The sequence below is a fragment of the Tamandua tetradactyla genome, chromosome 6 (assembly GCF_023851605.1).
Source record: "Tamandua tetradactyla isolate mTamTet1 chromosome 6, mTamTet1.pri, whole genome shotgun sequence".
Taxonomy (NCBI): domain Eukaryota; kingdom Metazoa; phylum Chordata; class Mammalia; order Pilosa; family Myrmecophagidae; genus Tamandua; species Tamandua tetradactyla.
Window position 1 is genome coordinate 57,860,622 of NC_135332.1, and position 27,332 is coordinate 57,887,953.

At 55.0% G+C, this 27,332-nt stretch overlaps 1 protein-coding gene across 2 annotated transcripts; it reads right to left on the minus strand.

The window, feature by feature from the left end:
- Positions 1-1,414: 1,414 nt before the first annotated feature.
- On the minus strand, positions 1,415-24,948 carry CAMKK1 (calcium/calmodulin dependent protein kinase kinase 1). 2 transcript variants are annotated; one of them, XM_077165579.1, is made up of 16 exons: positions 24,177-24,945; positions 21,878-22,279; positions 20,950-20,997; positions 20,418-20,471; positions 19,942-19,993; positions 19,565-19,698; positions 19,103-19,139; positions 18,227-18,248; positions 16,974-17,062; positions 13,759-13,958; positions 10,798-10,851; positions 9,954-10,027; positions 8,192-8,279; positions 7,839-7,967; positions 5,656-5,759; positions 1,415-3,493 (listed from the first exon to the last, which is right to left on the minus strand). In XM_077165579.1, the coding sequence occupies exons 1-16, from the start codon at positions 24,222-24,224 to the stop codon at positions 3,421-3,423; spliced, it is 1,608 nt and encodes a 535-aa protein (XP_077021694.1). In that variant the 5' UTR covers positions 24,225-24,945; the 3' UTR covers positions 1,415-3,420. The 2 variants fall into 2 exon arrangements, with proteins under 2 accessions (XP_077021694.1, XP_077021693.1); XM_077165578.1 differs by lacking the exon at positions 1,415-3,493 and adding an exon at positions 4,166-5,378 and having other exon boundaries at positions 24,177-24,948.
- Between the last annotated feature and the right edge of the window lie 2,384 nt (positions 24,949-27,332).

Sequence of the window (27,332 nt, forward strand, 5' to 3'; positions counted from 1 at the left end):
ATGCTAGGGATTTGTACAACTGCAGAACGGGCCTTGGAAGGGAAGGCTTGGACAAACAGAGGCAGGAACGGGGGAAGGTGGGGATGGGGGGAGGCAGTGTGCTGGAGGAATGGAGGGCCTGAAAAGGCCTGGAGAGTGAATGGAGTGTGGGTGGGTGAAGCACGAACCCTGAGGCATCGAGAGGCTGGAGGAGCCAGATGGCAGGGGCCTCAGAACCCAAGCTGAGGACCCAGGGGAGCACATGGGGGGCTTGGGGTGGAGGGTGGGGGTGGGGGCTGCATGGTCAGATGGGTGTTTCAGAAAGATCACTCTGGAGCTGGTAAAGGATGGATCAGAAGGAATCAGGACAGAGGCCAGGAGACCAGGAGGATGTGAGAGACGGTGTGGTCTTAAACTGAGAGGCCAAAGAAGGAAAGAGACCCACTTTTTGGCTCTGGTGTTTAGGGAACTGCTGCCTGGCCACCAGTCCTTCTCCAGGAGAAAGCCTGGGCAACCTCTCGTGGGACCTGCGCAGGACGACCGGGAAGCAGGCAGGAGCAGCTTTGGTCTCCATCTGTGATGGGATAACTAATCGCCAGGCTCGGCAGCCAATGGCCTGGTCCCCTACCTGGTCTCCAGCTTCACCCAGCTGAAGCCTCCACAGATGGACAAATACCAATCACACAGGAAGCGGTGAGCCGGGGCCTCTGAGGTTGGTTCCAGGCAGCTTGACAGAAAATTCTTTGCTGATTTCTTTTTAGGGTCTCACCTGTGAGTACTTACAATGCACCAAGTAGCATGTCAGGTACATGCCACAAGGACTTCCTTTACCCTCACAAGAATCCTATGAAGAGGTGCTGATGTTGCCCGATTATGCAGACAAGGAAACTGAGGTTCTGCCAATAACTCGCCAAAGGTCACCCAGTTATTAAGTAGCAAAGTTCGGGTTCAGGCCCAAGGCTGTCTGGTCCGAATGATGACCTTTTTTATCACTGCAAGGCTGTTGCTGCAGGGCTCAAACACCCTGTCCCAGTGCCGAAGGCTAAGGGGGCAGGGGGAGGGGGATGTCACTGGGGATTCCATGTGTGCCTAGCGTTGCCAGGACCTGCAGAGGCGCCACAGGGGCCTCCGCCCCATGAGCACTGGCACCTGTTCCCACCTGGGCCAGACCCGAGGCCTCCCTGATCTCCTGTAGAAGGTGAGGCGCCCTCACGGGCTGCCCATTTGCTCCCAAACACCCGATTCTCCCTGAGGAGGGGCCACGCCACCTATCCAGGAGCCTGGCTGCACCCTGCACTGCATCCAGCCCCCCAGGACCAGCCCTTCTTCCTCCCTTCCCATCACCTCCCCGCAGGGCTCCTCCCACAACTGCCCAGTGCAGGGACTTTGGGTACCTCCAACCCCACCCCAGAAAAGCAGGCCAGGCTGGCTGGTGAGAAAGAATGTATATCCAGGTACAGAAAAGGTACACAGAAAGGAATGTTCTTTTTTTTTTTTTTTAACTCAAGAAAGGGCTTTTATTGTTTTTAACTCACTTCCTAGGAAGTTAATTTTTAAAACACTCTTATGGAGTTTGTCCATCACTTGTGCTGCATTCAAAAACGACGAAGCCAGCCAAAACCCTCGGCGAAGGTTCTGTCTCTGGCCCGGCCGTGAACTTGTGCGATTTCACCCACAACCATCTTTGAGCTCTCGGAGGTCGGGTCCCATCACTGTAGCCCCTGAAACCTCCACCCTCCAGACCCCAGCAGAGAGATGCCCAAAGAAAACTTGTTGCTCTGTGACTGGCTTTAACTTGCCACCAATGAACCCTATAAAAGTGTCACCAAAATTATTATTTTTTAAGTCCTGGGTAATGCTGCCTCTGCCTTAGTGCAGAGGAGCCAGGGAGAAATGTGGACCCATTGACAATGGGCCACTTTCTGCTCATAGCCTTAAATAGACATAGAAACTATATTACAGATGCATGTACCAGTGCAAGACATGCGTGTGCTGTATGCAGCAGATGGGCACGCACGCGCGTGTGCGTGGAGGCGCGACAGAGACCCACAGGCACAGAGATGAGGCAGGAGGCCTGAGGGAGCCGGGCTCCAGGCCACTCCTGCAGCCTGGTTGCCCTTTCCTCCTGCAAACAAGCCCTCCTACAATATAAAACCCACGTGAGCGGGCAGGCAGTTCAAGTCCCTCGTTTGGTCCATGTATCCAGGGGAGGTATCTGAATCCTGATTTATCTTCCTTTAGGGGGGATCAACCTCTAGGAGGCTGCTGCTGAGCCAGGCGTCACTGCCCGAGAGAAGATGAAGTCTGTCCCAGAATGGCTGCGTCAGCATGCACGCTGGAGCGGCACAGCCCCGAGAGGGCCGAGCGCCGGCCTGCCCAGGGATGAGGCAGCTAGCGCCAAGGCCCACCTTCCTGCGGCCACCAGCCAGCGTGCACATCCCTCCATGGTTCTGCTGCTAGCGCTGCCCCTGACCTGGGTGGGTGGTCCACTGGAGGAATGCAAGGGCAGCTTCCAGGGCCAGGTGGGTGGGCCAGGGTAGGATGGGAGGTGGGATTCCAGCCATTTCAGCAGGCAGAGGCACAGCCCTGAGTCTGGGCCCTCTGGTCTCTTCTGCAGTCACGTGGCTGTGAGGAGCTATGAAGGGAGGGAGGGGTGGGCACGGGAGGTGTGCTGCTCTTGGTTCAGGCCTCGGTTCAGAGCTTGGTTCAGTTCAGCCTGGGTGGTACCGAGTGCGAATCACCATCCAGGAAGCTCAGTCCAGTCTGCTTGGGGGTGGGGTCTGTGTGTGCACTGAGAATCACCCACAGCTGCAGGAAAGCTCGGGAGAGGTTCCCAAGCAGGGCTTCACCCCCAGGTTTGAAGCAAAAGTAAAAGAGAACAAAAAGCGATCTGAAGTCTCCAGCACCGCTCCCCTCCCCAGCGAGGCCAAGGACTATGGGCTGAGGGATCAGATCCTCCACTCTGGCATTCTGAGTAGACAAGGAGCTCAGGCCTCATCGTGGGGTGGCAGGGAGCACCCCTCCGGGCTGTGCGTGGCAGCCGAACCAGGTCTGCAGCCTCCAGCTGGAGGTCTCCACAGTTGGGGAAAGCGGGGGTCTCCACCTGCCCTCTTGGTTTCCGGCCTCCTGCCCCTGGGCCTTAACCAGCTGGCCGGGGTTCCCGAGGCACCCACGTGCCTGGCGTCCCCACAGGATGAGGAGGAGAGGGGCCTCGCGGGAGCCCCTGCTGCCCTCGTCCTGCCCCCAAACCCCAGATGACACATTCCAATCCTGCCCCGGAGGCATGCGGGGGGCATGCAGCACGACAGGGGGCTGGGGGCTGGGAGAGGGGCCACAGACCTCAGCCCCCTGCCTACAAGGGTGGCTGTCGGCGTGAGGGTGGTGGGCCGTGGGAGGCGTGGGATGAGAGTGCTGCCGGTGGCCCTGGGCGCATGCAGGGGCTCAGGATGCAGCCTCGTCTTCTTGGACACCAGGGAGCTCCGGGCTCTTCCCCCCTTCTCCACACCCTTCTTTCCTGTGCAGGGGACACCAGGGGCCTTAGGTGTCGGAGCATACACTCAGGGACACCCCCTGCTTGCTTGATCACCTCCTCACATGTATTCACACGGGCACACAATCTCTCAAACCCACCCTGACTGCGTCCCCAAGCTCGGGCTTCACTTGTCCTCAGCCCTTCCATGGCTCCCACTGACCCTGAGATGACAGCCTCAGAGCCTCACCGGACCTGCCCAGCTCAGGGTCAGATCACCCGCCTTCCTGGTTCACCCCCAGCTTCCCACTGTCCTGGGTAGAGGGGCTTTTATTTTACATTTTCTTTGCCTCATTCACAGGGCAGGGGCTGTCAGTCTCGGGCTTCTCACACATATTCATAGATTACTCTTTCTGTTTTATTTTTTTCCTAAGACCTCGCTTTTTGAAACGGTTGTTCGGGGGGGTCCCTTTAAAAAGGACCACCCCTGCTTTAGCTTCATCATAAGGTTTCAATAATGATCCCAAAGCACCAGAACAGAGTCCATCAAGGACAAACGTTGGGATTCTATACAAAGGTAAAATCTGCTTTTCAGACCTAAACTTGGGGTCACAGAACTATAGAATTTTATAGCCACCAAATATGAAGCCCAATCTTCTGGCACAGATGAGGAAACTGGACTGCCACCCCACCCCCACCCCCACCCCCAGCACACCCACGTGGGCCGGTGCTCACTGTATTCCCAGCACCCAGCGCTGAGCAGGCCTGACTGGCCACTCTTTACCCTGTGGCTGGTGGTCCCACCCCTAGGGGCACCAAGTCACAGGCAGGCGGCAAGGGCGACCCCATGTGCAGGTTTGCTTGTCACAGTCCTGGTTGAGGTCTGTCACCCAGACATAATTACTAAGTGGCCCCTTTCTGTTCAGATGCTAATTTATATACAATCCCCCTGTGCTAGGTCCAATTCCAGCCTCGGAGACCAGCAGGCCCCGGGAAGACCCTCCCCACCCACGCCTCACTGGGATGATGGGGAAACAGCAACTGGGGAACCATCAGGGCCTCTCCCAGACCTGCCCCTTCCCACCAGTGGCCAGGAAGCTTATGGTGAGAGGGTGAGAGGCTGGTAGGTGGACGTCGCTGAGCAGGGTGCAGACGCCAGCTGGAAGTGCCCACTGCCCAGAGGGAGGCTTCACTCAGAATCAACATCTGGGCCCCAGATGGGCCCAAATGACACTACGCCTTCCTGAGAGGTGGCAGTACCCGGGCAGTGCCCAGCACTCACTCTCTGGGGAGCGCACCCCCCACCCTCCACCCCAAAGCAGGCCGGGGCATGGGTCCCACCAACCCAACCCCCACTGCTCCCTTCACTGCCCAGAGGAAGGCGATGGACGGCCCTGGACCATGTTTTGGTTCGGGACCCCTCCGGTTTTCTCTCTGCAGGTCTGTGTACAAACTCCATCAGGCCTTGTGGGCATCCCAAACTGACTTTTATTTTAGTGGAGGAAGGTGGAAAACCTGAGGTCACGGCTCACAGCAATCTGGGGAAATGCTTTCTGGCCTCTCCTAGGAGGTGGTGAACCCCCAATCCTGGGTCACGGGAGACGCTGAGCAAATGCGGGTTCCTCTTCCTGGCGCAGTCAGCAAGGCTATCTATGCTTACTTGCCAGATGAGGATTTGCAAAGTGCTGACTGGGCACATGGCCTCAGCCATGGGCACTCAGGAAAGCAGCTAACAGCACCCCAGGACTAGGAAGCATCAGCAGATGTGTCCCTCCCTCCCCAGGCAGGCCAGCCTCGACAAGAAGCAGACAAGGGGCCCGTCTGCAGACCCCTTCTAGGGAACATTTTTGAGGCAGACAAGGCTCCAAAGGACTCAGCTGGCACCCAGTGGGGGAATGTGCTTCCCAAAGAAGGAAGGATCTCCTTGGTCCTAAGGAGAGGCTGAGTGAGCATCTCGTCCCTGGAAGTGAGTGAGTGAGGGGTGCTGGGCAGGGACCTGGAGCAAGGGGTGGGCCAGGAAAGTCCTTTCCAGCCCTGACCAGCCTTGAGGACAGAGGTGCAAACAGGGCCTAACTCAGACATGGCCGAGTCCCCAGGGTCCCGACTCAGCCTGCACAGCCTGATGACAGTGAGAGCGGAGGGATGTGCCGCAGCACCCACTCCCTTCCCTAGGAAGCACCTTGCAGGCCTCGGTCGCCGGTACTTACGTCAGCAAGTTTCCTGGAGCAGACATGGACCGCCCTTCCCTCCGTGCCTGGGCCTCAAACGGGTTCCCAAAGGAACGCTTTCTCAGCATAGACTTAACCAGGATCTGCAGAGGACACATTGCATGAGGAGCACAGGCTCCAGTTCCCAGCCTTCCCGGGCTCCTTGCAGCCTCTGTTATGACTCCCCAGAGGGAGGCACAAATTCCCCAGAGGGTGGGCCATGCTGAGCCGCATTTCAATCAGCAGAGCCTTCCCAACCAAGGAAGTGGTATGGGCTGAGCCCAGAGAGGTGACAAGAGAATTCCAGGAATGATGAGGAGCCCTGTGCAACCGGGGCATGCAGCACAGGGGCCAGGAGCAGACTAGGGACTGGAGCTTCAGGCTGAAAATGGGGAGGAGGGGATGGGGGGCTTTATCCGGAAAGTGCAATTAGAGAGCACCTCTGGCTGTGGCGGGAAGGACAGAGTAGAGCAGAAGCAGGGCCAGGTGGTGCAGAGAGGGGGCTGCACTCAGGCCCTGCGAGGGAGATGTCTGGGGTGGCAACACGCAAGGCCAACAGGGGGAGCAGTTGTGGGCTACTGCACTCTGGCTCTCTGACCCTGTCCCTCCACCCCAGACCCTTGTCCCCCTCCCCCCACAGACACACTCCCATGCACAGAGCCAGGGTGCATCCATGTGTCCTGCCATCCAGCCATCTAGCCAAGTAACAACTGCTTACTGAGCATCAGTCATGTGCCAGACACTGTTCCAGGCACGGGGCTTCAGCCGTGAGAGACTGAGGCACAAATTCTTGCCCTCCCAGGGGGGACAGGCAACGAATCAAGACAAATCCGAGAAACAGATATCATGTTAGTTAGAAGTCAGTGGTAAGGAAGAAAAAGTAAAACAAGGAAGGGAGATAAGGAATGACAAAGGGGAGTTTGAAATTTCAGGTAAGGGGCCAGGGAAGGACATCTGAGAAGGTGACTTTGGAGGGAGGGAGGAAGGGAGCTCTGTGTGTGTGTCTAGGGAAGAGCATGCCAGGCAGCGGGAACAGTTCTGGGGCAGCAACGCACACGGCACAGGGTTGGAGCCTTGTGGCTGGAGTCAAGCTAACGAGGAGAGGAGGACACAATGTTAGCCAGGTAATGGGTCAGGTCTTGAAGGACACATTAGGGCAGTGGCTTTTACTCTGAGGAAATGGGAGATGTGAGCTGAGAAGTGACATGACTGTGCTGCTAGGACCACCCTGGCTGCTGAGTGTTAACTGTGGAGGGGAGAGGGGGAAGCAGGGGGCCTATTTGGGGGGCTGTCCTGGTGGTCCAGGAGAGAGGCAATGGTGGCTGAGACCAGGGTGGTGGCAGTGGGGACCTTGTGGGTGTTGACTGGTTCCAGGGTCCCCCAGGGAGCCAACTAAGCAAACAAGGAGGCAGGACTTTATGGGCTCTAGTGGGGCCTGGATCCAGCAGGGAGGGAAGTACATAGGCCAGACCCCACAACAGCGCTGGGCCAGCACTCTCTCCTGGCCTTGGCCTCACCCTGACTCAACCCGATACCGCAGGGCAGGGCCAGATGCCCCCACCCCATCCTCCCCTCAAGGCTCTCAGCGCCCCACCGTGAAAAGAGTGGCCATGAGACTGTGTCCTGCAATTACTGCAGTACCATGCAGAGTGGCCATCAGGAACCACAGTGACACCTTCCAACTGTTAATGTGGAAGACACGCAGAGGGAAGAAATGAAATGAGAGGAGAACTGGGAGGCATACAGGTGGCATCTAACCGGCATGCGGGGTCTGGGGCTACTTCTCCAATTCAGAGGCTTCCCAGGCCCTTCTGGAATGCATGCCATGGGATTTTTTCACTAGCATGTCCTCAGCAATTAGGACAGTGCCTGGGAAACAGTAGAAGTTCAGTAAATGTGGGGAAGGAAGGAAGGGAGGGAGGGAAAGAGAAAATACTTCTCGCAGTGCTGGTGAGTGCTGAGGCTCTCAGCAAGCCAGTGCATTTCTTGAAATCATTCCCTCCCTTCCCCATGCGCCCTCGTCTCCCCACCCTGAGCCTGATTCTAGCAGCTTCTTTCCCTGTGGGCTTCCAGCAGAGGGCCCATGGCCCTCTGTTTCCCTATGGCCTCAGGCAATGGACACACCCACCTCAGGTCCCAAACCTCCTGCCAAACCAGGGAGCCCCCGCCCGCCACTCTCTTACCACTGTGGTCCAGCTGGGGATGAGCTTGACTGAGTTCTTCACCTCCTCCTCAGTCACCTCCACCACGCTGCAGTGCTCTTCCTCCGAGGGAAGGGGTTCCTCCCCATTCCTGGTCACCCAGGGGTGCAACTGCGGAGCCCAGAGGGCAGGGAGGGGTCAGGGCCACTGATGGACAGACACCCATTGGCGGGGACCACAGGGATTCCATAGCTACCGTCCTAGGGGTGGGGTGGGGTCAAAGCCCTCAAGCTCAGAATTCAGACCAAATACACCTGTGCCCTAAAGGAGAAACTGGGGCCTGTCTTCCATGTCCTGGCCCAGTCCAACCCAGCCCAACACCTCTGTTCCCTCACCTTGACATCTGGCACCCCAATTCTCGTTTCGGGATTCTTGTCTAGCATCTTCAGGATTAGGTCCTTGAGCTCCTCACTGACCTTTGGCCTAAAGAGAGGGAAGGAAGGAAATATGGGTGAGACAATGACAAGGTTCTTCTCTTCCCACCTCTCCATCCATAACCTGTCCAGGGGAAAGATGACCCAGAAGCAGACTAGTGACCCCTGATTAACAGACACTGGGGCAGAGGCACACCCAGCCCCCATTGCTCAGTTTCGGAGAGCAAAAGGGACAGCCCCAAGCCAACCAGGGCAGGAGAGAGCTTCAGAGCAAGTTCACAGGAGTCCACCTTCCCTGAGTCAGAAGTGGGGTCCCTCCGGTGGCAGAGACGGTGAGGATAATGTGAGAAGAGGTACTTCGTAGGCCAACAGGAGCCTTCACCCCCACTCACCCTCTTATCCATCCCTCCACTTGGGAGGTGGCCGGAAAGGTTCTCTCTCATTCGAAAGAAGAGGAAACTGAGGCCCATGGGAAGTGGGGAAGCAGGACCCTCAGCCCCACATCCAGGAGGGTCTCTGTCCAAACCACAGGCTTCTTGGGGATCCCATCCCTCCAAGTCTAGGGAACCCCCTCTTGGGACTGTTGACCTCGGGTTTCCTCTACTGTCCTCGACTTAGGATCCCTTTAAACACCTCTCAGCTGGAGAGAGAGGTCTCCCCAGCGGGGGTATAGCAGGACACAGAGGCAGCACATGGCAGGAGGAAGAGCACAGGATCCAGGGGGCTTGCACTCAGGGGGAGAGGGGCAATGTGGTGACAGACCAGGAGGGGCCAGAATGGGGAGGTTCTTGAGTGCTGGGGATGTCAGAGCAACTTTAAGCAGAGATATATGCAGATTTGTTCGGCTTTATCAGAGCGGCCCTGCCTAACTGTGATGGCTGGACCTGGGTGAGACCAGCAGCAAGGAGAGCAGAGAGGAGGTGGCTGAACAAGTCTGGGGAGAAGTGCTGAGGCCTGAACTTCATGGGGCTTGGGGAGGAGGAGGCAATGGAGCACAGAGACATGGGAGAGGTGGGCTCGACAACTTGGGGACCGGACAGGAAGTGAGTGTGAGGGAGCAGGAGTCCTCGAGGACAACTCCTGGATTGCTTTCTGACCCACCCCAGGCACTTGCACAGACGGCAGAGGCCCCGAGATATGAGGAGGAGCTAGGGAGTTCGGGTGGGTTGCCACAGCAGCTAAAACCACAGTCAGGAGAGCCACGGAGGCACAGGACGGTTTCCCCTATGAGCCCTTCTGGGTTCAGAAATCTCAGTTACAATGGAGAGGAAGCGGTTTCAAATCCCAGCCCCACTGGTAACCCTCCTCAGGAGCCTCCACCTTTCCATCCTTGAAATGGGGGCGCATACTGGCATCCTGAAGCTCCCTGTCCCTACCAGGTGGAGAAGGGAGAAGTGCCCCATGCACCCAGGGACTGCGTGGGGTTGGTGCCCTGACCCCAGAGAGGCCTGCAGGGAAGGGGGGGGGTGGGAGCGTGTAACGTGGGGCCACCCCTGCCCAACTCTAGGCCCCAGAGTTCCCATCTGTAAAATGAGATCAAACCCAGTCATCTCGGGGACCCTTGGCTCTACAGTCCCACCTCTCCATCCCCTCCCAAGGAGAACCCCCCTCCAAATATGCAAGCCAGGTGGGGCCCTTAAAGGGCAAAAGCTCCAAAAAAACTCAGACACCCCTCCCCAGGGGTGGGCAGGAGTCCCCCTGGTGCCCCGGGTGGGTGACTCACTCCTCAGGAAACACCACAGCCTCATTCTTGATCTTCCTGTGCAAGGCCAGGATGTAGTCATCGATGAATGGGCACTGTAGGGGGAGAGGCACACAGGGGATGTGGGAGAAGGGTCTCGAGCCATGGCAGGGGCTCCAGCCCCATGGCTGGTAGGGCCAGGACAGGGGGCGGCTGGGGCTCCCTGTTAGAACTGGAGAGGCCCTGTTCAACTTTGGGGACTGGAGCACAGTAGGTGCTCAACAAATCTTAACTGAACCCATGCATCCCTGAGGCAGCTATGGGCTGGGTGTCTCCACCAGCCTCACAGATGCCCACAGCGCGGCCTCCACTCTCAAGGCCTGGAGTTTGGGAACAGGCTCCCTGAGATTCCCTAAAGCTTCCCAGTGTTTCCGCACAGTCCCCAGAGTGGGTGCATCTGTGGACGGGGATCTCGGCCACATCATTTTTGGGTGTTCCCAAAACCCAGCCTTACCCACGGCTGGGGTCAAGGACAATTTGTTGAATGAATGACGGAGTGGATGCATGAATGAATGGATGAACGGCATCAAGGAACAGAAGGACAGGGAGCACTCTGGCTGGAGAGGTGGCAACACCACCACCTGCACGTGCCCCAGGTAGTCTGCTGTCCTGAGACTCCATGTGAATTTCTCCACCAAGGTGACAAAGGCAAAACAGAAGCCTCTTCTCCCTCGGCTTTCTCTGAACTAGGTGAGCTCTTTCAAAAGCCACTTTATGGCCGCATGGGTAGGACCTGCATCTCCTACCCACACCTGACTCAGCCAGGCCCAGTTCATGGTGCCAGCGGCGTGGGCCTGCCCCAGCTCTACAGCCCACTAGCACTCACCTTCCCATAGACAAAGCAGTATAACGTGACCCCAGTGGCCCACACGTCCAAGGCCTAGAAGGAAACATGCTCACATCAGTCCACTGAATGGCACAGACTGTGGGGAGGGCATGCAGGGAATCTTAACACAGTCGTGTAGTCACTCAACAAACACTCATGGGCACTCACTCCATGCTGGGCCCTGTGGTAACAGGATAGGACCCCTACTTTCCAGGGGTTCCAAAAGATCCAAGCAGATATGCTTCCAACTCAACTGGTGCAAAACTTCCTTCATCTACAAGATCGTATTTGCTGGCCCCATTACACAGATGCACCCCAAAATTGACAGTATATATTGAACTTTATACTCACTAAACCAGCACTGACTTCAAGGAGTATCTCTTCTCTGAATAAGCCACTGGGGAAACTACCACCCACCTTCTTCCTAGGACTGGAGGCAGCCTCACCCTCCCATGCTATCTCTGAAGCTCTTCAATTCTGCCCTAAGCACTGGGAGGGGATCCCCCACACCCTGGGTTCCAACTCTTGTCTTTCTAAATTTCCCCTCCAGAACCCCACCTTTTCTCCTAGCATCCACTTTCTCTGTGATGAGTCTCAAATTTCTACCTTCCTATTCCTGCCAAGAGGCAGAATCTGAAGCCAATCAAGAAACATCAGATAAGGTAAACTGGCAACATTTTACAAACAGGCCCATTCTGTTACAAAATGTCCAGGTTGAGAAAGACAAAAGAGAGGCCCAGGCACACTTCCTGATTAAAGGACACAAAAGGGGGAAGACAAGTGAACACAACAATAGACTCTGGGCCAGGGGAGAAAGAAAAGGTATAAAGGACATTACTAGGACAACTGATGAAATTGAACTAGGTCTGTAAGTAAGGTAATAGTATTTTATCAATATTAAATTTTCTGATTTTGATCATTGTACTTAGATCATGTAAGAGAACGTCCCTATTCTTAGGAAATATTCATAAAAATATTTAGCAATAAAGGGACATAATGTCTCCAATTTAAATGAATGGTTCAGAAAAATGCAACATGCATACAAATACATATATAGAAAGACAATGAAAAACTAAATGGGAAAAAGGACAAATATTATATGCAGTATGCAAATTCACAGGGAGAGGAGGTAGAGTACAGGATACCAGGGGCTGGGTAGGAAAAGGGGAGTTAATGCTTAATGGGTACAGAGTTTCTGCTTGGGGTGATGGAAAAGTTTTGGTAATGGATGGTGGTGATGGCAAACTGTGAAAGTTATTAACTCTTGTGAATTGTATATTTGCAAGTGGTTAAAATGGGAGATTTTAGGTTGTATGTTTATGTTACCAGAATAAAAATTTTTAAAACAACAGCAACACAGAGCTGTGCGTGACTATGGACTATAGTGAATAGTATAGTTATAATAATACTTCTAAAACAACAACAAAAAAGACAGAGAGAAAGGGAGGGGAAAAAAAGCCAGCGGAACAAAATGTCCATAATTGTGAATCTAGATAAAAGATGTCTATGAAAAAAATAAAGTGTCAATGGCTGAGAGATTCCAAACAGAGTCAAGACGTTATCCTGGAGGTTATTCATAAATAGCATTAAATAGATATCACCTTTTTAGTTAAGGCATAACACAGAGGCTGGAGGGAAGTGCCTGAAAATGTAGAGCTGTGTTCCAGTAGCATGTTTCTTGATGATGATTGTATATAGCTTTCACAATGTGACTGTGTGATTGTGGAAACCTTGTGTCTGATGCTCCTTTTTATCTACAGTATATATAGACGAGTAAAACATATGGATTAAAAATAAATAATCGGGGGAACAAATGTTAAAATAAATTTAGTAGATTGAAACGCTAGTGATCAATGAAAGGGAGGGGTAAGGGCTATGGTATGTGTGAATTTTTCTATGTTTTCTTTTTATTTTTTTTTCTGAATTGATGCAAATGTTCTAAGAAATGATCATTCATCATGATGATGATGAATATACAACTGTGTGATGATATTGTGAGTACTGATTATATACGTAGAATGGAATGATCAAATGGTAAGAATGTTTGTGTTTGTATGTTGGTATGTTTAATAATAACAATAAAAGATATCTAGGAGTTCTTTCTACTACCCTTTCAACTTTTCTGTAAATTTCAAATTACATCAAAATTAAAAGTTTAAAAAAGAAAATACCTACCTCCCTGACCTCTCCTTAAGCTCCACCCCCTATCACAAATGTCCAAATGCCCCTTACGCATGGTCCTCTGGCAGGGGGCATAGCAAGGTGGTCAGCACGCTACAGGTGAAGTCAGGCATGTGTCCGGGGAACATGCTACTCAGAAATCTTTGCCCACTGCCTGTGTCTTAGGAGAAAGCCCACACTCCCAGGTTCTCTAAATTCTGTTCAACCCCTTCAGTGCTCTTGTGCTTCTCTGAGCTCCAGCTCCTGCTTGAATCTTCCCTCTTCCTTAAGACCCTGCCATGTCGGATATGTCTGGGGAGAGCCTCTGAAATCCTCCTCGATGTGAGCACTCCTGCCCTTTTCTCCAGAAGGGAGTGAGTGTGTGTGTGTGTGTGTGTGTATGTGTGTGTGTGTGTGCACGCGCACACACACGTGCATGGGCTAGTAATTGAACCCAGCTTTCCCGCATGGCAGGCGAGCATTCTACCACGGTACCACCTGTGTACCCAGGAGTAGAGCTCTTTTAATTCTTTTCTGTAGCCCAGCCTAGAACCCAGACCAGAATAGCTGGCAATAAATATTCACTGGAGATATTTGGGGCCATTTGCTAGAAAACAAGAGGAGGCCAAACTAAGGGAATGTGTCAGACTCCAAGGAAGAGGCCAAACGTGGAGTAGGAAGTAGCATCCCTTAACTAGCCACAAGACACTGGCACCCTCCAGCTGGAAGCTGGGCTCCAGCTGCCAAATATTCAACCCCTTCCACCTGCACCCCAACCCAGTCCAGGTTCCTGGGAGCCACCTTTCCACTGAAGCTCTGGCCGGAATCGGAAATGGCCTCGGGGGCCATGAATGCAGGGGTCCCGGCAGTGCTGGACAGCTGCGCGTCGTTGCCCTCAAACTGGTTGCTGACACCGAAATCCGCGATCTTCACGTGCCCATCATCCCCCAGGAGCAGGTTGGATGGCTTGATGTCCCTGTGCACGATCTTCTGGCAGTGCACTGCAGGGAAAGACAGCTGGGGCGGGGCCGACGGGACCTGCTGCCCAGAGCCAGCTTCCTGCCCTTGCCCAGCCGGGGAAGCCCGTCTCAAACGCAAGGCAAGAAAGAGCTGGGACATCCCCACCCTCAGCTCATGAGGCCCTCAGAAGAGGACTTCAGCCTCATCCGTGCCACTCTGCAGATGAAGACCCTGATGTCCAGCCCTGGCTATGAGAAGCAGAGCCAGGACTGGAATCTTTGGAGTCTTTGGACTCCGAGTCCAGTGCTCGCTCTGTGGTCGTAAAGGAACTGATGCTGTGGCTGAGAAGGGAGGGCAGAGGAGATTGAGGTGGTCTCTGCCTTTCCTAGCTGAGTGCTGCCGCAGGCCAAGGCCCATCAAAAGCTTTTCCCCGGGTCCACCCCCTACACCAGCCTACTCAAAGATGTCTCTGGCACTGGAGTATCATGGGGACAAGGGATCCAATAGAGATGCTGCCTCCGTCCTAGGGACTCTGCGATGATGGGCTTTAAGGAAGGAGGGCATCCCAGGCCTTGGGACTGTGGGTGAGGGTTGCTTTCTCTAGTAGCCTGGCTGCTTGCCCTGCTTCCTGGGTTCCTGCATCTAACCCCACCTTCACAGCCATCCACTTATGGGCTCCCCCCTCAGCAAACTACTTCCTCTGGACCACCAGACCCCAGGATGTTGGGGAGGAGGGAAGACAGAAAAAGGGAGAGGGAGGAGAGAAGTGGGGTGAGAAGGAGAAAGGCCGAGGGCAGAGGGAGTGACAGTGTCATATAACAATAGCAAAACCAACCATCGTCTATTGATTGCCTACTACATATACAGGCATCTACAAACACAACCCAGACCAGAGGCTCATCTCGCAAATTCTCAACTTAATCCCTGGCCTCTCTCCTTGACTTGAGGCTCTACATCCACCTGAAAGTCTAATAGACACTTCAATATTAACATGTCTAAATCAGAACTCAATTTCTCTGCTTGCAATCAGCCCCACCCCAAAACAAAACAAAAAACCCAAAACATAAAACTCCGGCGCCTCCCCCAGTCTTCCCGTTCAGCTAATGGCCTGTGACCATTAACCAGTTGCTCAGGCCAAAAAACAAGGGATCATCTTTGACTGCTCGTTCTATCACACCCCACATCTCATTCATCACAGGGTCCCATGGGCACAGCCTCTACCACACATCCCAGATGCAACTGCTTGTCACCACCTGCATGGCCACACTTGCCCCATTTACTAAGAATTGGGCCTCCCAGACCACAAAACCCTCCCAGGGCAGCCTCCATCCTCCCTTCTTGGGACCAGAATCACAAGGCAAGTCTTCAGCATTCCAGTACTTCCATTGGTCAGGCTGTCCAGCCCTTGGCACTAACCAGAACACTGTGATCAGGCCCTGACAAGGCTTTAACTAAGAGCCAGTCGGGATTAGCTTGTTTTTCATTCATTTGTTTTGGGAGGTGGGATGGAGACAACAGGCCCTGAGCTGGAAAGAGGGCCCAGAGCAAAAAGGGGACGGAAGCCATGCTGGTACAGGGTTGGGCCCCCTCTAATAACCACACCCAAGGTGAATCACTCGCTTCCCAGGCCTCTAGGCCCTTGCTAGGGAGTTTCCCCAAGGCCCTCAGCACCTCAGCTGTCCCATACGTATAACGAGAATATTAGTCTGAGGGCAATGGTATGGCTCAAATGAGATAAAGACAGCCCCAGTTTGTTACTGCAGGCCAAACAGCTGGCTTGCCACTCTCTTCCCCCAGGAAGAGAACACACTCCTGACAAACCGAAGGAAGATTTCAGAGGGACAGACAGCCCCCCTGCTCACTAACTCAGGCCAGAACCCTAGATGTCCGGGGACTCTCTTCGCCCTATCACAGTCACCCAGCACTGGCCATCCCCTCTTTCTCCACTCCTCTCCACTGTCACTGCCTCTAATCTAGGCCCCACCATCTGTCACTCCTCCCTGGCCAGCTGGATGCCTCCTCTCCTCCTAGCCAGCCACCACACAGCTGCCAGACAGCTTTCTAGGATGTAAATCCCATCTCGGACCTTCCTGGAGCTCAAAGATCTCGGGGACTCGTGGCTGACAGGATGATGTTCAAAGTCCTCTGTCCAGGTATTCCCAGCCCTGGGGGCCTCCTGGCATGGCCTGGCCTGCACAGTTTCCAGCTCCACCTTTCTTTATCTCCACCCTCCACCCACTGGATGCTTCAAACAGATGGAACGTCTTCCCAGCCTCACACAGACATGCCCTTCTCTCCTCTGCCTCTGCCTGAAGCACTCTCTCCCACGTACTTCCTAAATCCGGTTTATTAACTCCTGCTCATCCCTCAGGACCCTAGTCAAAAGTTGTCTACTCCAAGAAGCTTTCCCAGGTTCCTGCCCGAGAGCCCCAGTGTGTCCCCAGGCCCGGCAGCACCACACCACATCATCTGCCTACTTAAGTCAGGCCCCTCCTCCCCCCTGGAGAGATCCTTAAGGTCAAGCCTGGATCTTTGTCATTTCCATATCCAAGGCTCAGCACTTAGGTACTGTATGAACCTTAATCAAACAATGAATAAATGAATGGCTATGAAACAGAGAGGTTAAGCTAATATTCTTCCTCCTGCTACCCTCACAGTGAACCCAGGCTGCCTCCACCCACTGGCCCCAACCGTGGACAGACCCTTCTTCAAGCAGCTGGACATAAATCCCAACCTTTCCACAACTCTTGAGGCCCTGGGGAGAGGTTAAGCTTGGCTAAGAACTAAGAAAACAGAGGACGGATGAATGCAAGACACAGACCAGACATACGTGGTGGGGAAACAAAGCGTCGCTAAGAGCCTGGCGCATGCCCAGTGAAGTCTGCGGTCACCCCCGTTCCCTTCAGGAAGCTTTTGTCCCCGTCCACGGTCCAGGTCCCGCCCCCTGAAGCTGATTGGTAGACCCGCGTTGACTGACAGAAACATCTCGGTGCCAGTTCAGCCTGGGCTCCGCCCTCTCCCAGGTCCCCTTTCCCTAGTCCCAGCCCCCCACTCACAATACTCAAGGCCTAGGATGATGTCCCGCAGGTAGAGGCGCGCTTGTTCCTCGGGGAAAGGCTTGTCGCAGGGCACGTCCATGACTGGCCTGTGGGGAGGAATTAGGGAGAGGGGGTGTTCAGCAGAAATCAGGATGAGTAAAGGCGGGGCCACACGGGCAGGGGACAGCCAGAAGTAATTGAGGTGTCTGGGAACCTGTGGGGAGTCCTAAATGCTCCGACAGGTTCCTAGGACCCGCAATTTTAGCCGCTTCTCCCATAAAATGAAAATTTAAAAACAAAGATATGCCAGTCCTTTTTCATTATTATAATTCCAGATTAGCTTTATCTTAATTTCTGATCGGCTTGGTATTCCTTCTAGGGAATTGAGGAATATTGAAAAAATACCATTTACACTATCAAATTATGGGTCCAACCCCAATAGAGAAATCAATTTAGTGGGGGGGGGGCAACTGCTTTTTTTCCTAATGAAACAGAATCTATCAGAGGGTATCACATGTGATAATGAAATACACTAATTTGTAAAGCTTTGCTTTCAGTTATAGATATGGGTGGCAGTGTCAAAAATATATATTTTTGAATGGAGGTCAAACAAGTTGAAAAGTCCAGAGCCTTCAAGGGTATCAGGAACACTCCCCCCATTCTCCCTTCCCAGGTAGGGACAAGCTTCAACCTGCATTCAAGGGCAGTTAGGGCCTCGGGTCTACCCAGCCCTGTACCCACTCCTCCAGGTGGGCTATTCTGCAAATGCCCCAAGAAACCCAAACAGGATAGACAGGAGTTAGGACCCTCGGTTCTGGCACTGCCCACTGTGTGACCTTGGGCAAGTTGCTTACCCTCTCTGATCCTCAGCTTCCCCTCCTGTAAACAAGAGCAAATGATATCCCACCCAGCTAACTCACAAGATTATTGTAAATATCAAAGAACCTTCTGTGAATTGAATACAGGTAGGGGCTTGTGAGTCCTATGTCCACCTTTCTACTCTTTTCCCCTCTCCTCCATCCAAATCTCTCTTTTTCAAGGCCTGGCTCAAAATCCATTTTCTCTTCCAGAGGTCTCCCTGACTATTTCAGCCTCACAGACTCCTTCTAGGCTTCAAAGAATTGTCTTCTTGGTCTCTCATCCCCCACTCCCACCCAGACCAGAGCCTCCTGAGAGCAGGGCCTAGAGTAGCTGACCTAGGACTGGGGACACAGGGAGGGAAAGGAAGGCTGGATTAGACTTGACCTGCCTGATCAGGACGGGGAACTCACCCCTTTCTCAGGAGGTCAAACACTGAAAGAAAAGAAAAGAGAAGTAGGTAAGGTAAAGCCAGACTGGCAAAGCAGTTGATGTCAAGGTCCCTCCCAATTCTGAAGGGTAGGAGAGGGGCAGGCATCCAGGCATACTTGAGGGTGGACAGGACAGGGGTGCTGAGACATGAGAGGAAGTAAATGGGTGAGAGTGGAGTCTGCTGTGGACCTGCCTCATCTGATCTTCAGGTGCCAGATGAGGACAATCAGCATGGACCCCTTTTACAGGGGGTGGGGGGCAGAATTGAGGCTCCAAGCAAGGGCGGGAATTTTCCTAAAGGTCATAGCAGGCAGGCAGGTAGGAGATGGAGTGGAAACTAAAACCTTAGCCTCTAATTCCTAAGCCAGTGCTCCTTCTGCCCTAGTTCTTGAGGCCTCCTCTGAGTCCAGCTCTGGTCCAGGCACCAGGGACTTAATACTAACATTAATTTAACAACAATAATAGGTAATGTGTTTTACAAATAATCATTCACTCCTCACATCAACCCTATAAGTTAGACACTATGATATCCCCATTTTTTACAGGTGAGGAAACTGAGGCCCAGAGATATCAGACAGAGTCTGAGAACCTACATCACATAGTCTGTTTCTTGCACCAACCTGACTGCAGGGTCCAGATTATATCAACTCTCTCCCCGATAAGTGCCAGCCTTACAGGGAGTTGGGGCTTGGGAATATTTGTTGAATCTAACTGGGTGGCGCTGGGCAAGGGAATCCAGGGTTTGAGACGTGTGTTTTCCCCCTGCCCAAGGAGGTCAGTGCATTCACACCACCCACCTGAAGGTCATGTGTGAGCTGCCCCAGGTGAGCTGCTGTGGGACAAACTGGGTCACTCACCCAAATAGAGATTGTCCTCAGCTGGGTCATCCAGGACCTGATTAGAGAGAAGACATAGGGGTGGGGCTTGAGGAGGCACAGTCTGGAGGTCCCAGGCCTCTTTGTCCTCAGCAGCCCCTGGACCCCTGGGATTGCTCCTGTCTGAAACCAGACAGGTGGGGCGTCAGAAATCATTTCCCTAACCCTGGCCCACCATATGGCATCCAGCCCTGCTCTCCCACCATGGTGGGGAGCTCACTTTGTGCCCCTGGGGCACCCCTTCGCCCTCAGGGAGACCATGAGAACATTCCTGAACAGCCTGACCCCTGCAGCCTCCCTGCAGCCTCCCTGTAGCCCCCACCCCAAGCCCCGCCGGCCCTCAGATGCCTCTGCCACAACTGCTTCCTGGGCAGGATCCTTGGCTTATACCTCCACCCCCACTTCCAGCACCTGAGGCTCGGTTCACTCACCACCACCTCCTACCTCAATCAGTTTGACCACATTCACGTGGTCCAGCTTCTTTAGGATGGCAATCTCCTGGTAGACCCGCTCCAGGGGCAGCAGCTGCTTGGCTGGTCCCCCCAGGGCAGTCTGGGACCCTCGCGGGGGAGGGCGACCTGTGATCAGGAAGGGAGGGGAAGCAAACCCCTGTTCCAAGCAGCTGGGTCTCCCACTAGCCCTGCAACCAGCCCCCAAGCAAGAATCTTGCAAGACAGGGGTCCTGCCCCTACCCACCAAGCACATTCCCACCACCAGGTCTTTGCTCATCCTGACCCTTCACCCCCCCTAGTCCTAACAAAGCTGGCCAGGGACCCAGGTCTCCTCTTCTTCGGGCCCCAGGCTAGGAGCCAGATACGTACGTGGAAAGCCATACTGCTTCAGTAACTTCTTTTTGGAAAGAACTTTCATTGCCTGAGGAAGGAAGAACAGAAATATCACTTGTGTGCAACTGCCAGGGTCCAGAACAGGATGGGTCCTTGTGGACTGAGATCCAGAAAAGTACACTGGGTGTTTGCCATTGGCACGAGGGAAACCCCAGAGACTGGCCCCGGTGTGCGTTATACTGGATTAATTAGGAAGTGGTCACATCTAAGTCTAGGCCTTACCCCTAGTCCCCCAGCAAGCCTTTCCAGAACTCTCTTCTCAGAGTACAGTCTCGTCTTGTATACCCCCAGAGACAGGGAGCTCACCCCTTTGCATCCCTTAGGGAAGGGAGCTCACTCCCTTTATAGGCAGCCATGTCCTCAGTCTTCTTGAAACAGCTTCTGCCTTCCTCCCTCCCAGCTTCTAGGGTCAGGCTTGAGCAAAGTGCCCCCCACCCCATTCCAAGACTCACATAATGTCTGTCTTCACTCTCATTGTAGGCCAGCCTCACCACGCCGTAGGCCCCCTGCAAAAAGATGCTGGTCAGTCCTGGACAGGGCAACCTCCCCTGGAACTAGCTCAGGAATCTGGAGCCTGCAAAGTTCCAGCCCCTCCCCCCTCATCCCATCTCCACCCACCCCACCCTACCGCCGCCCCCCACCAGCTGGCTCACGGGCAGGTACTTCAGGTGGATGGGGAGGGGGTTTCTGTGCCCTGGCAACTGTCTCCTGCCCAGCACAGTACAGGTCAGGGCCTTCCCTAGCCCCTTGCCATCTTCCATCAAGCATTCTGAGGCGTCAGGAGTCATCTCCTACCCCCCATCCCCGGGGTCCTTCCTACAAAGGACAGATCGTTCCCTGCTTCCACTGTGGGGCCTTCCCGGCTCTGCCTCACATTCCCACCCAGAGAGACAAGGGATACTGCCAAGCCCAGGATCCTGACAGGGCTGCCCCTGCCAAGCCCCCAGAGAAGACGCCGCGGCTCCTGGCCTGCCTCGGTCCTACCTTGCCAATCTCATTCTGCAGCTTGTACTGGTTCAGCTGCACACAGTCCTAGGGGAGAAAAATCCAGCTTAATCCACTGCAGCTTAATCTAGAGGCAGCTCTGCTCCCACCTCAAAAGCCTGTTCTGGACCCGATTCTGGCCCCAGGTCCCTCGTTCCCAGAGTTCACCCAACTTTCGGATTTGGGCGGGAAAACACGGCAGTGCCAGTGCCACTGTTAAGTGATGAGAAGCCTTGGATAATGTTTGAAAACATGAGCGGTGAGTCATAGCCATGCTTTGCCCCACTTGGAAATGGTGAAAGAAAAATCACTGATTCCTGGCCAGATGCTGGGACCCCTATCTGTGAGGAACCCATGCACAAGTACTTCCAGACGCAGCTGAACAAGGAGGTCTGAAAAGCATAGACAAGAAAAATGAGGGCACCCTGGGGACAGGAGATGGGAAACCCTGGTTCTGGCATAAAAAGCTCAGCCTCTGAAATCTGGAGATTGCTAGGTACCCAGGTTCACTTTCGGTTCGAAGTGGCAAGGGCAGGAGCAGCGGGACCCCAGGGGCTGGAAGCATGCTGGCATGCTGAGGAGCCTCTAGGAGACAGGATTAGAGGTGGGGGTTCAGCCAGAAGAAGACTTGGGAGGAGGATACATCACCTGTCTTCAAATCTCTAAGAGGACTTTTGGGGGGATAAGGGCCTGTTTCCTAGGCCTGGACTGGGGGTGGGAATGGAGGGAGGTACAGGAGGCAGCTGGTGGCTCAGATAGAGCTGCTTTGTGTTGGAAGAGGCCACGCTGTGAAGTAGTGAGCTCTCTAGTCCTGGAGGTATGCAAAACATGGCTACAGATAGCTGTGTGGCAGGGATAAGAACAGAAAATGGTCTTCACTGAGGCCAACTAAGGGACTCACGAACAACCCCAACTTGGTCCCACTAACCTCTGTATCTGAGATGGCCACATGGTGGGATTCGATGGTAGGCCTCCGCCAGGTCCGTGGAGAAATGTGGCTGGCCGGCCCCGTGGCATACGGCCCTGCCTGGGCCTGGAGGTAGCTCCCCACTGGCCGCTCCTGTAGGGAGAACTTCCTAGTTGAGAGGCTGGGCCGGATTTGAGGAGGTCTTGAAGCACCACCCGGGGCCACAGAAGCAGCCCTGGCTCGTGGTGGAGGGTCCACACCATTCCTGGCAGGCTCTGGGTCACCGTCTGCCTCCTCCAAGTGGGCCACTTCGATGGCTGCCACCCGCTCCACCAGCTCTGCCCGAGGGTCCTGGCAGCAGATGGCTGGACCCCCCTCCATCACTTCAGCCAAGAAGGTCTTCTGTGCAGCCTTGTTAGGAACCTGAGAAAAGAGAGTAGAGAAGTCTTTGCTCCTGGATGCCAGAATGGCCAGGGGCAAGGAGGCCCCAACCCTGTGGGTCCCACCTCTGTGCCTTTGCCATGGATGTCCCTCTGCTTAGGTTGCCAGCATCCAAATTCAGACCTGTCCCCTGCTAACTGAAGGAATTCCAGGAGCTCATCTGCCTCTGCTGGCCATCAGCCCTCTGGACCTCATGATCCCCACAGGCACTTCTGCCCTGCTAGCTTCACTGAGACACAAAGAGAACCTCAGTCAGGATGGACAGACACAGGCAGAACACTGGAGGCCAGCAGCAGTGGCCACAGTAAGTCATGCTCCTGCCCTACATGCAATCCAGTGACTCACCAGCCCCACTCTTGGGCAGCAGAGCATTCCAACCATTTCTGTTGCTGCCTGGAAGCTGAGCTGGGCACAGGAACTGCAGAGGCATCCCTGATGCTCCAGTCCCACTCACCTCCTCCAGGGAAGCCTCCGATGTTCCAGCTCCACTCACCTCCTCTAGCCCACTTAACTCCTCCAGGGTGGGCTCCCTGATGCTCCAATCCTACTCACCTCCTCCAGGCTGGCCTCCCTGATGCTATTGCACCACTCAATCCCTCTCCCTCATCGAGGGAGGCCTCTCCAGGGTCACAGGGCAGTCTCCCACCTCCCCCTTCTCTGCCCCATCAGAGCATCCAGCCCAAAAACGGATCCATTTAGGGGAGGGGCCTCCTGTTTTGTTGACTATCAATCACTGATGTCATTCCTTATTTGTCCTGGTTTTTCCTTCCTGCTCGTTTGTGTGGCCAAAATGTTTGCCACATCTGCTCAGCCTGGGATGCTTCCCCCAGTCTGGCCTGAGCCCCAAACCAGGCCCCAGGGCAAAGACTGACCTCAGGGCTCAGTCTGCGGTCCAAACCTGACCTCCAGCCTCTGCCCCACCCACTGTCCACTAAGACCCTGGCCTAAACTCTGACCCTGAGATTAAGACTTGACCTCCACCCCAGGATAAGCATCAGCCCCACCCCTGCCTGACACCCTGCTCCCCTCCTGGGGCACTCAGCATTTTCTCAGAAGGAAGTAACTGGACTCCTGACCCTCTGTCCTTCCTGTGTGGTGGTAACTTCCTCTGTCTTCACACAGGGACTGAGAGCACAAGTCTCATGCCTCCATTCCACTCCTTGTTCCCCCATCTCCTTGCTCTGACAGATATCAAGGAGGCAGGGCTTGCTGGAGCTCCCAGCTACTGAGGAGCTGGGCTGGATTCCAGTCCTGCTTGCCAACCTATTGTGTGGTCTGGGCAAGCTCCTCCCCGGCTCTGAGCCTCAGTATCCCCATCTGTACTATGGATACATTTTCCAAGATTCCCTTAGGACCACAGCAAGGCTCAAACATGGATTGTGGGCAAGGCCGTGGTCCAGCCGCCTGTGCCTGGTACGGGGTGTGTTGTAGGAATGGAAGCCTGGAGACAGCAGAGCTGACACTGCTGTGCAGAAAGGAAGGGGGAAGGGGATCCCGACCAGCAGTAGGCAGAAAAACATGGGGGCTGGTCCTAGAGGAGTGGGTGAAGCTGGAGCCTCAAAGCCTCTCAGGAGGAGGTGAGAGGGGGAATTGATGAGTCTGCAATACCAAGGAAATCTCCCTGGAGGTGAGAGTGAGGCTGGAGCATCAGAGGGGCCTCAGTGGAGGTTTTGGGGACAAGAGAGCCTTCAGCAAGGAGGAAGTAAGGGCCCAAAGGAGCCCCCTAAGCCTCCCTCTACTCCTTGAAAGTGGCTCAGCTCCCCTCACTCCCCCTCACTCCCCAGGCCCTGGGCGTGCCTGGTCTGTTTCTTCCTCCAGAATGTAACTTCCATAAGATTAAGGATCTTTTCATTTTTTTGTCAATTCTTCTGTTATTTACCTTTATTAAATATATAATCAGATAAGCTATGGTCTGCTTTGTCTCCATTGGTCTCTTCTGTGATCCCTGGCACACAGTAGGAGCTCCATATGTATTTGTCGAATGAATGAACAATGGTTGCCATAGCAATCATTACAGCCCTGCCCCATTAGACAGATGAGCAGGCTCAGAGTGGAAACCCTAACAAGGCTCAGGGCCCATCCCAAGTCAGAGAATGAACCATAGAGCCCAGAGCTCCTGCCCCCTGGCACCAGCCCCCACCAGGCAGGGGCTGAAGGACTGGGAGAGGCTGCAGGGACATAGTGGCCACCGGCAGAGGTCACAGCCACTACGACCTATAAAATTTGCCTGTGATTTCCCTGAAGAAAGAGAAATCCTCTTTAACTCCCCTCCCCCATTTTCTGAAATGGGGACACTGAAGCCCAACAAGGGGCAGGGGCAGGCCTGGGAGGGCTCACATCAAAGCCAGAGCAGAAGCCTTCCTGCTCCAGCGTGGGGACAGGTGCCAGGCTCTGCAGCCAGGCAGCCAGGGATCCACTCCTGGCTTCCCCCTTTCCTGGCTGTGAGGCCCTGGGCAGGTGCCTGCACCTCTGGGCTGCGGATTTTTTCACCTGCAAAGTGGAGTTCAGAGTGTGTTTCACCTCCCCAGGTGGTTGTAATCGTATGGGAGAGAAGGCCCATAAGGGCCCAGGACGGGGCCGGCCGCCGAGGAAGCTCGGTAAAAACGAGTTGTTGTTGTGCCGCCGCTTCTGTGATCGCCTGGGACCCGCTGCAGCCCAGATGGCCGCGCGGGCGGGCGGAAGGCGGCTGGGGGGTCTGACGTCAGGGCCTCCCTCGCCCGCCCGCCCGCCCTCCTGGATCACATTCAGGTGACTAGGCACGTCTGCGCGGGAGGCGGCCCAGGGAGGCCCGGGGATGCTGCCGCGTGTGCAGGCGACACAGGGCCAGGCCCCAAGGCCGTGCGTGTGAGGGCATGTGTGTACACACGTGAGAGAACGTGTGCGGGCGGGGCTGTGGCCAGGGTGATGGCGCACGTCTCTGAGGGCGGCCGTGTGTGTTGTGAGGGCTCACATGGGAGCGTATCTGCGTGGGGACAAAAACCTACCGGTGGTTTGTGTGTGTACGAGCGTGTCCCTGTGCATGTGTACGCTTTTAGGTCTGCGTTACATGTGCCCCAGAACGGGGAGCATAGGGGCGGGGGGATCTGTACCTCTCAGGTTAATGGGGGCCTGACTCCCAGAAAGGCAAGTCTAACCTTCCCAGCCAGCCTGACCCACCCGTCTGAGGCTGCCTGCTCGCCTGAGCCGGGCTGTGTGTCCTTGGTAGGATTTGTTCCTCTAGGGGCTCACCCAGGGTGTCTCCTAAGACCCTCCCCAAACTGAAGCTTCAGCAGCTGCTTTGTAGAAAGTGACTCAGCAGGTCACTAGGGGCCACGTGGAGGGATGGAAGATCGGAGAGACAGACTGGAGCCCAGGCCCAGGGCACAGCTGGCACTTCCAAGGACAAGGCGCTTCCTGGGGCTTGGCCAAGTCCTGCAGCTGGAAACAGCTTCCCCGTGGAACTCGTGTCCTCCCTCACTTCCCCCCAAGGCTGGGCCTGTGTGGCCTTGGATAAGTCACGGCACCTCTTTGAGCCTCCGTTTCCTCATATGTGAACCAAACAGAATGGCCACCATGTACCAATTCCCAGGATGATGGAAAGGAGTAGAGGAGACTATGGACATAGAAGTAGTTTGTTCCTGACAGATACGGGGCTGGGATGTGTCTGCATCTAGCAGGCATCGAGACAGACTTGATGTACAAACTAGAACCCCACGTCTGCCCCTGCTCCAGGACAGCCTTGCACAATCTACAACCCCCCCCACACACACACTTGGCAGCCCCTTCCAGCCTGCTCCCTTGGGATGCAGACTCCTGGCTCCAGACGCCCCCCTGGCCTGGCCTCCTCCCTCTGGATGTGCCCCAGCAACGTGGGTGCCTCAGAGGAGGTCCAGAGCAGGACAGAGCAGGCAGACCCCACTCTCATCTGGCCTGGATCAAGGAGCCCCGCCTGGGATGACATCAGGCATTGGTCAGGCATGCCAAGTCCTGGGAGGCTGCTGCGAACCCCAGGGCCAGGCCTGGGCAGAGGATTAGCTACCATCCAAGCAGAGAGGACGAGGGTCCCTGACTGGCAGAGGCCTGGCCAGAAGGGAAAGCCACAGTCACCCAGGCCAGGCGCAGCAGGTGTCCCTGGCATCCCTGGGCCGCCCCACGGGAGCTGTGTTTACGTTCAAGACAAGCGTCTGGACGGCCCTGGCAACGGGTACGGGTGCCCTCCGCAGCTCCTGCCCCCGCCCGTGATGACTCAGACCCCTCGAGGGAGGCCCGGGCGTCTGGTGCCGAGTCATGCTTGAAGACGCCTGCTGGGAGGGCGCCGCCCCTACCACCCCCGGGGAGCCCCCAGTTGCCCCCCCAGTCCCCAGGTGGGCTCAGTGCCAGCTCCCCACGGCGACCCTCAGCACATCCTCTCAGCCTAGCCATGGAGGCTGAAAGTCTACAGGCCTCGTTCTCTGCCTGTCCCCCACTTCAGACCACTCAAGGTCTGCATCTCCAACCCCACTCACTCCAGCCAGCTCTCTCCTCCCCATCCATGTTCTCCAGGCAGCTCAGACTCAACAGGGCCCTGATTCAACTCAGCATCTTCCTCCAAACCTGTTCTTCCTCCTCTGTTCCCATCGCAGAGATGGGTGCTGATATCCTCCCAGCTCTTTACCAGTCCCAGCCAGAAACCCAGGACTCCTCCTTAACTCCCTCCTCCCCCCAACCCCACCCCCACCCTCCACTACTCGCACTCTCCAACACTGCAGACTCTGGTCTGCTGCCAGGCCTTTGTATAAGCTGTGCCTTCTGCCAGGAACACACCTCCCTCGCCTTTGCTGCCTGGAGGACAGCTCAGACATCACCTTCTCTGGGAACCGTCCCTGATCTCCTCAGTGCTGGGTGCGGTCATCACATCGAACCCCTTAAAAAGTCCAGATTCTGACCTCTTCTTTCCTTTCCCACTGCTTCCTCCATACGCATCTCCCTGCCACCAGGCTCACACCCACACCCCACCCCATCCTCCACACCAGTTGCTCGAGAGAATATTTCTAACGTGCAAATATGGTCACAGTTT

Excerpts from the sequence above, each read along its gene's own strand:
- CAMKK1 (XM_077165578.1), bottom strand. The coding sequence starts at position 24,224 with ATGGAGACAAAGCAGACCATAGCTTATCTGATTATATATTTAATAAAG. Across the intron at positions 8,280-9,953 it reads GCTGTGGTGTTTCCTGAGGA|GCCAAAGGTCAGTGAGGAGC; the intron begins GTGAGTCACCCA and ends CCCTCTCTTTAG. Across the intron at positions 5,379-5,655 it reads GCTCCAGGAAACTTGCTGAC|GACCAAGGAGATCCTTCCTT; the intron begins GTAAGTACCGGC and ends GCCTCTCCTTAG.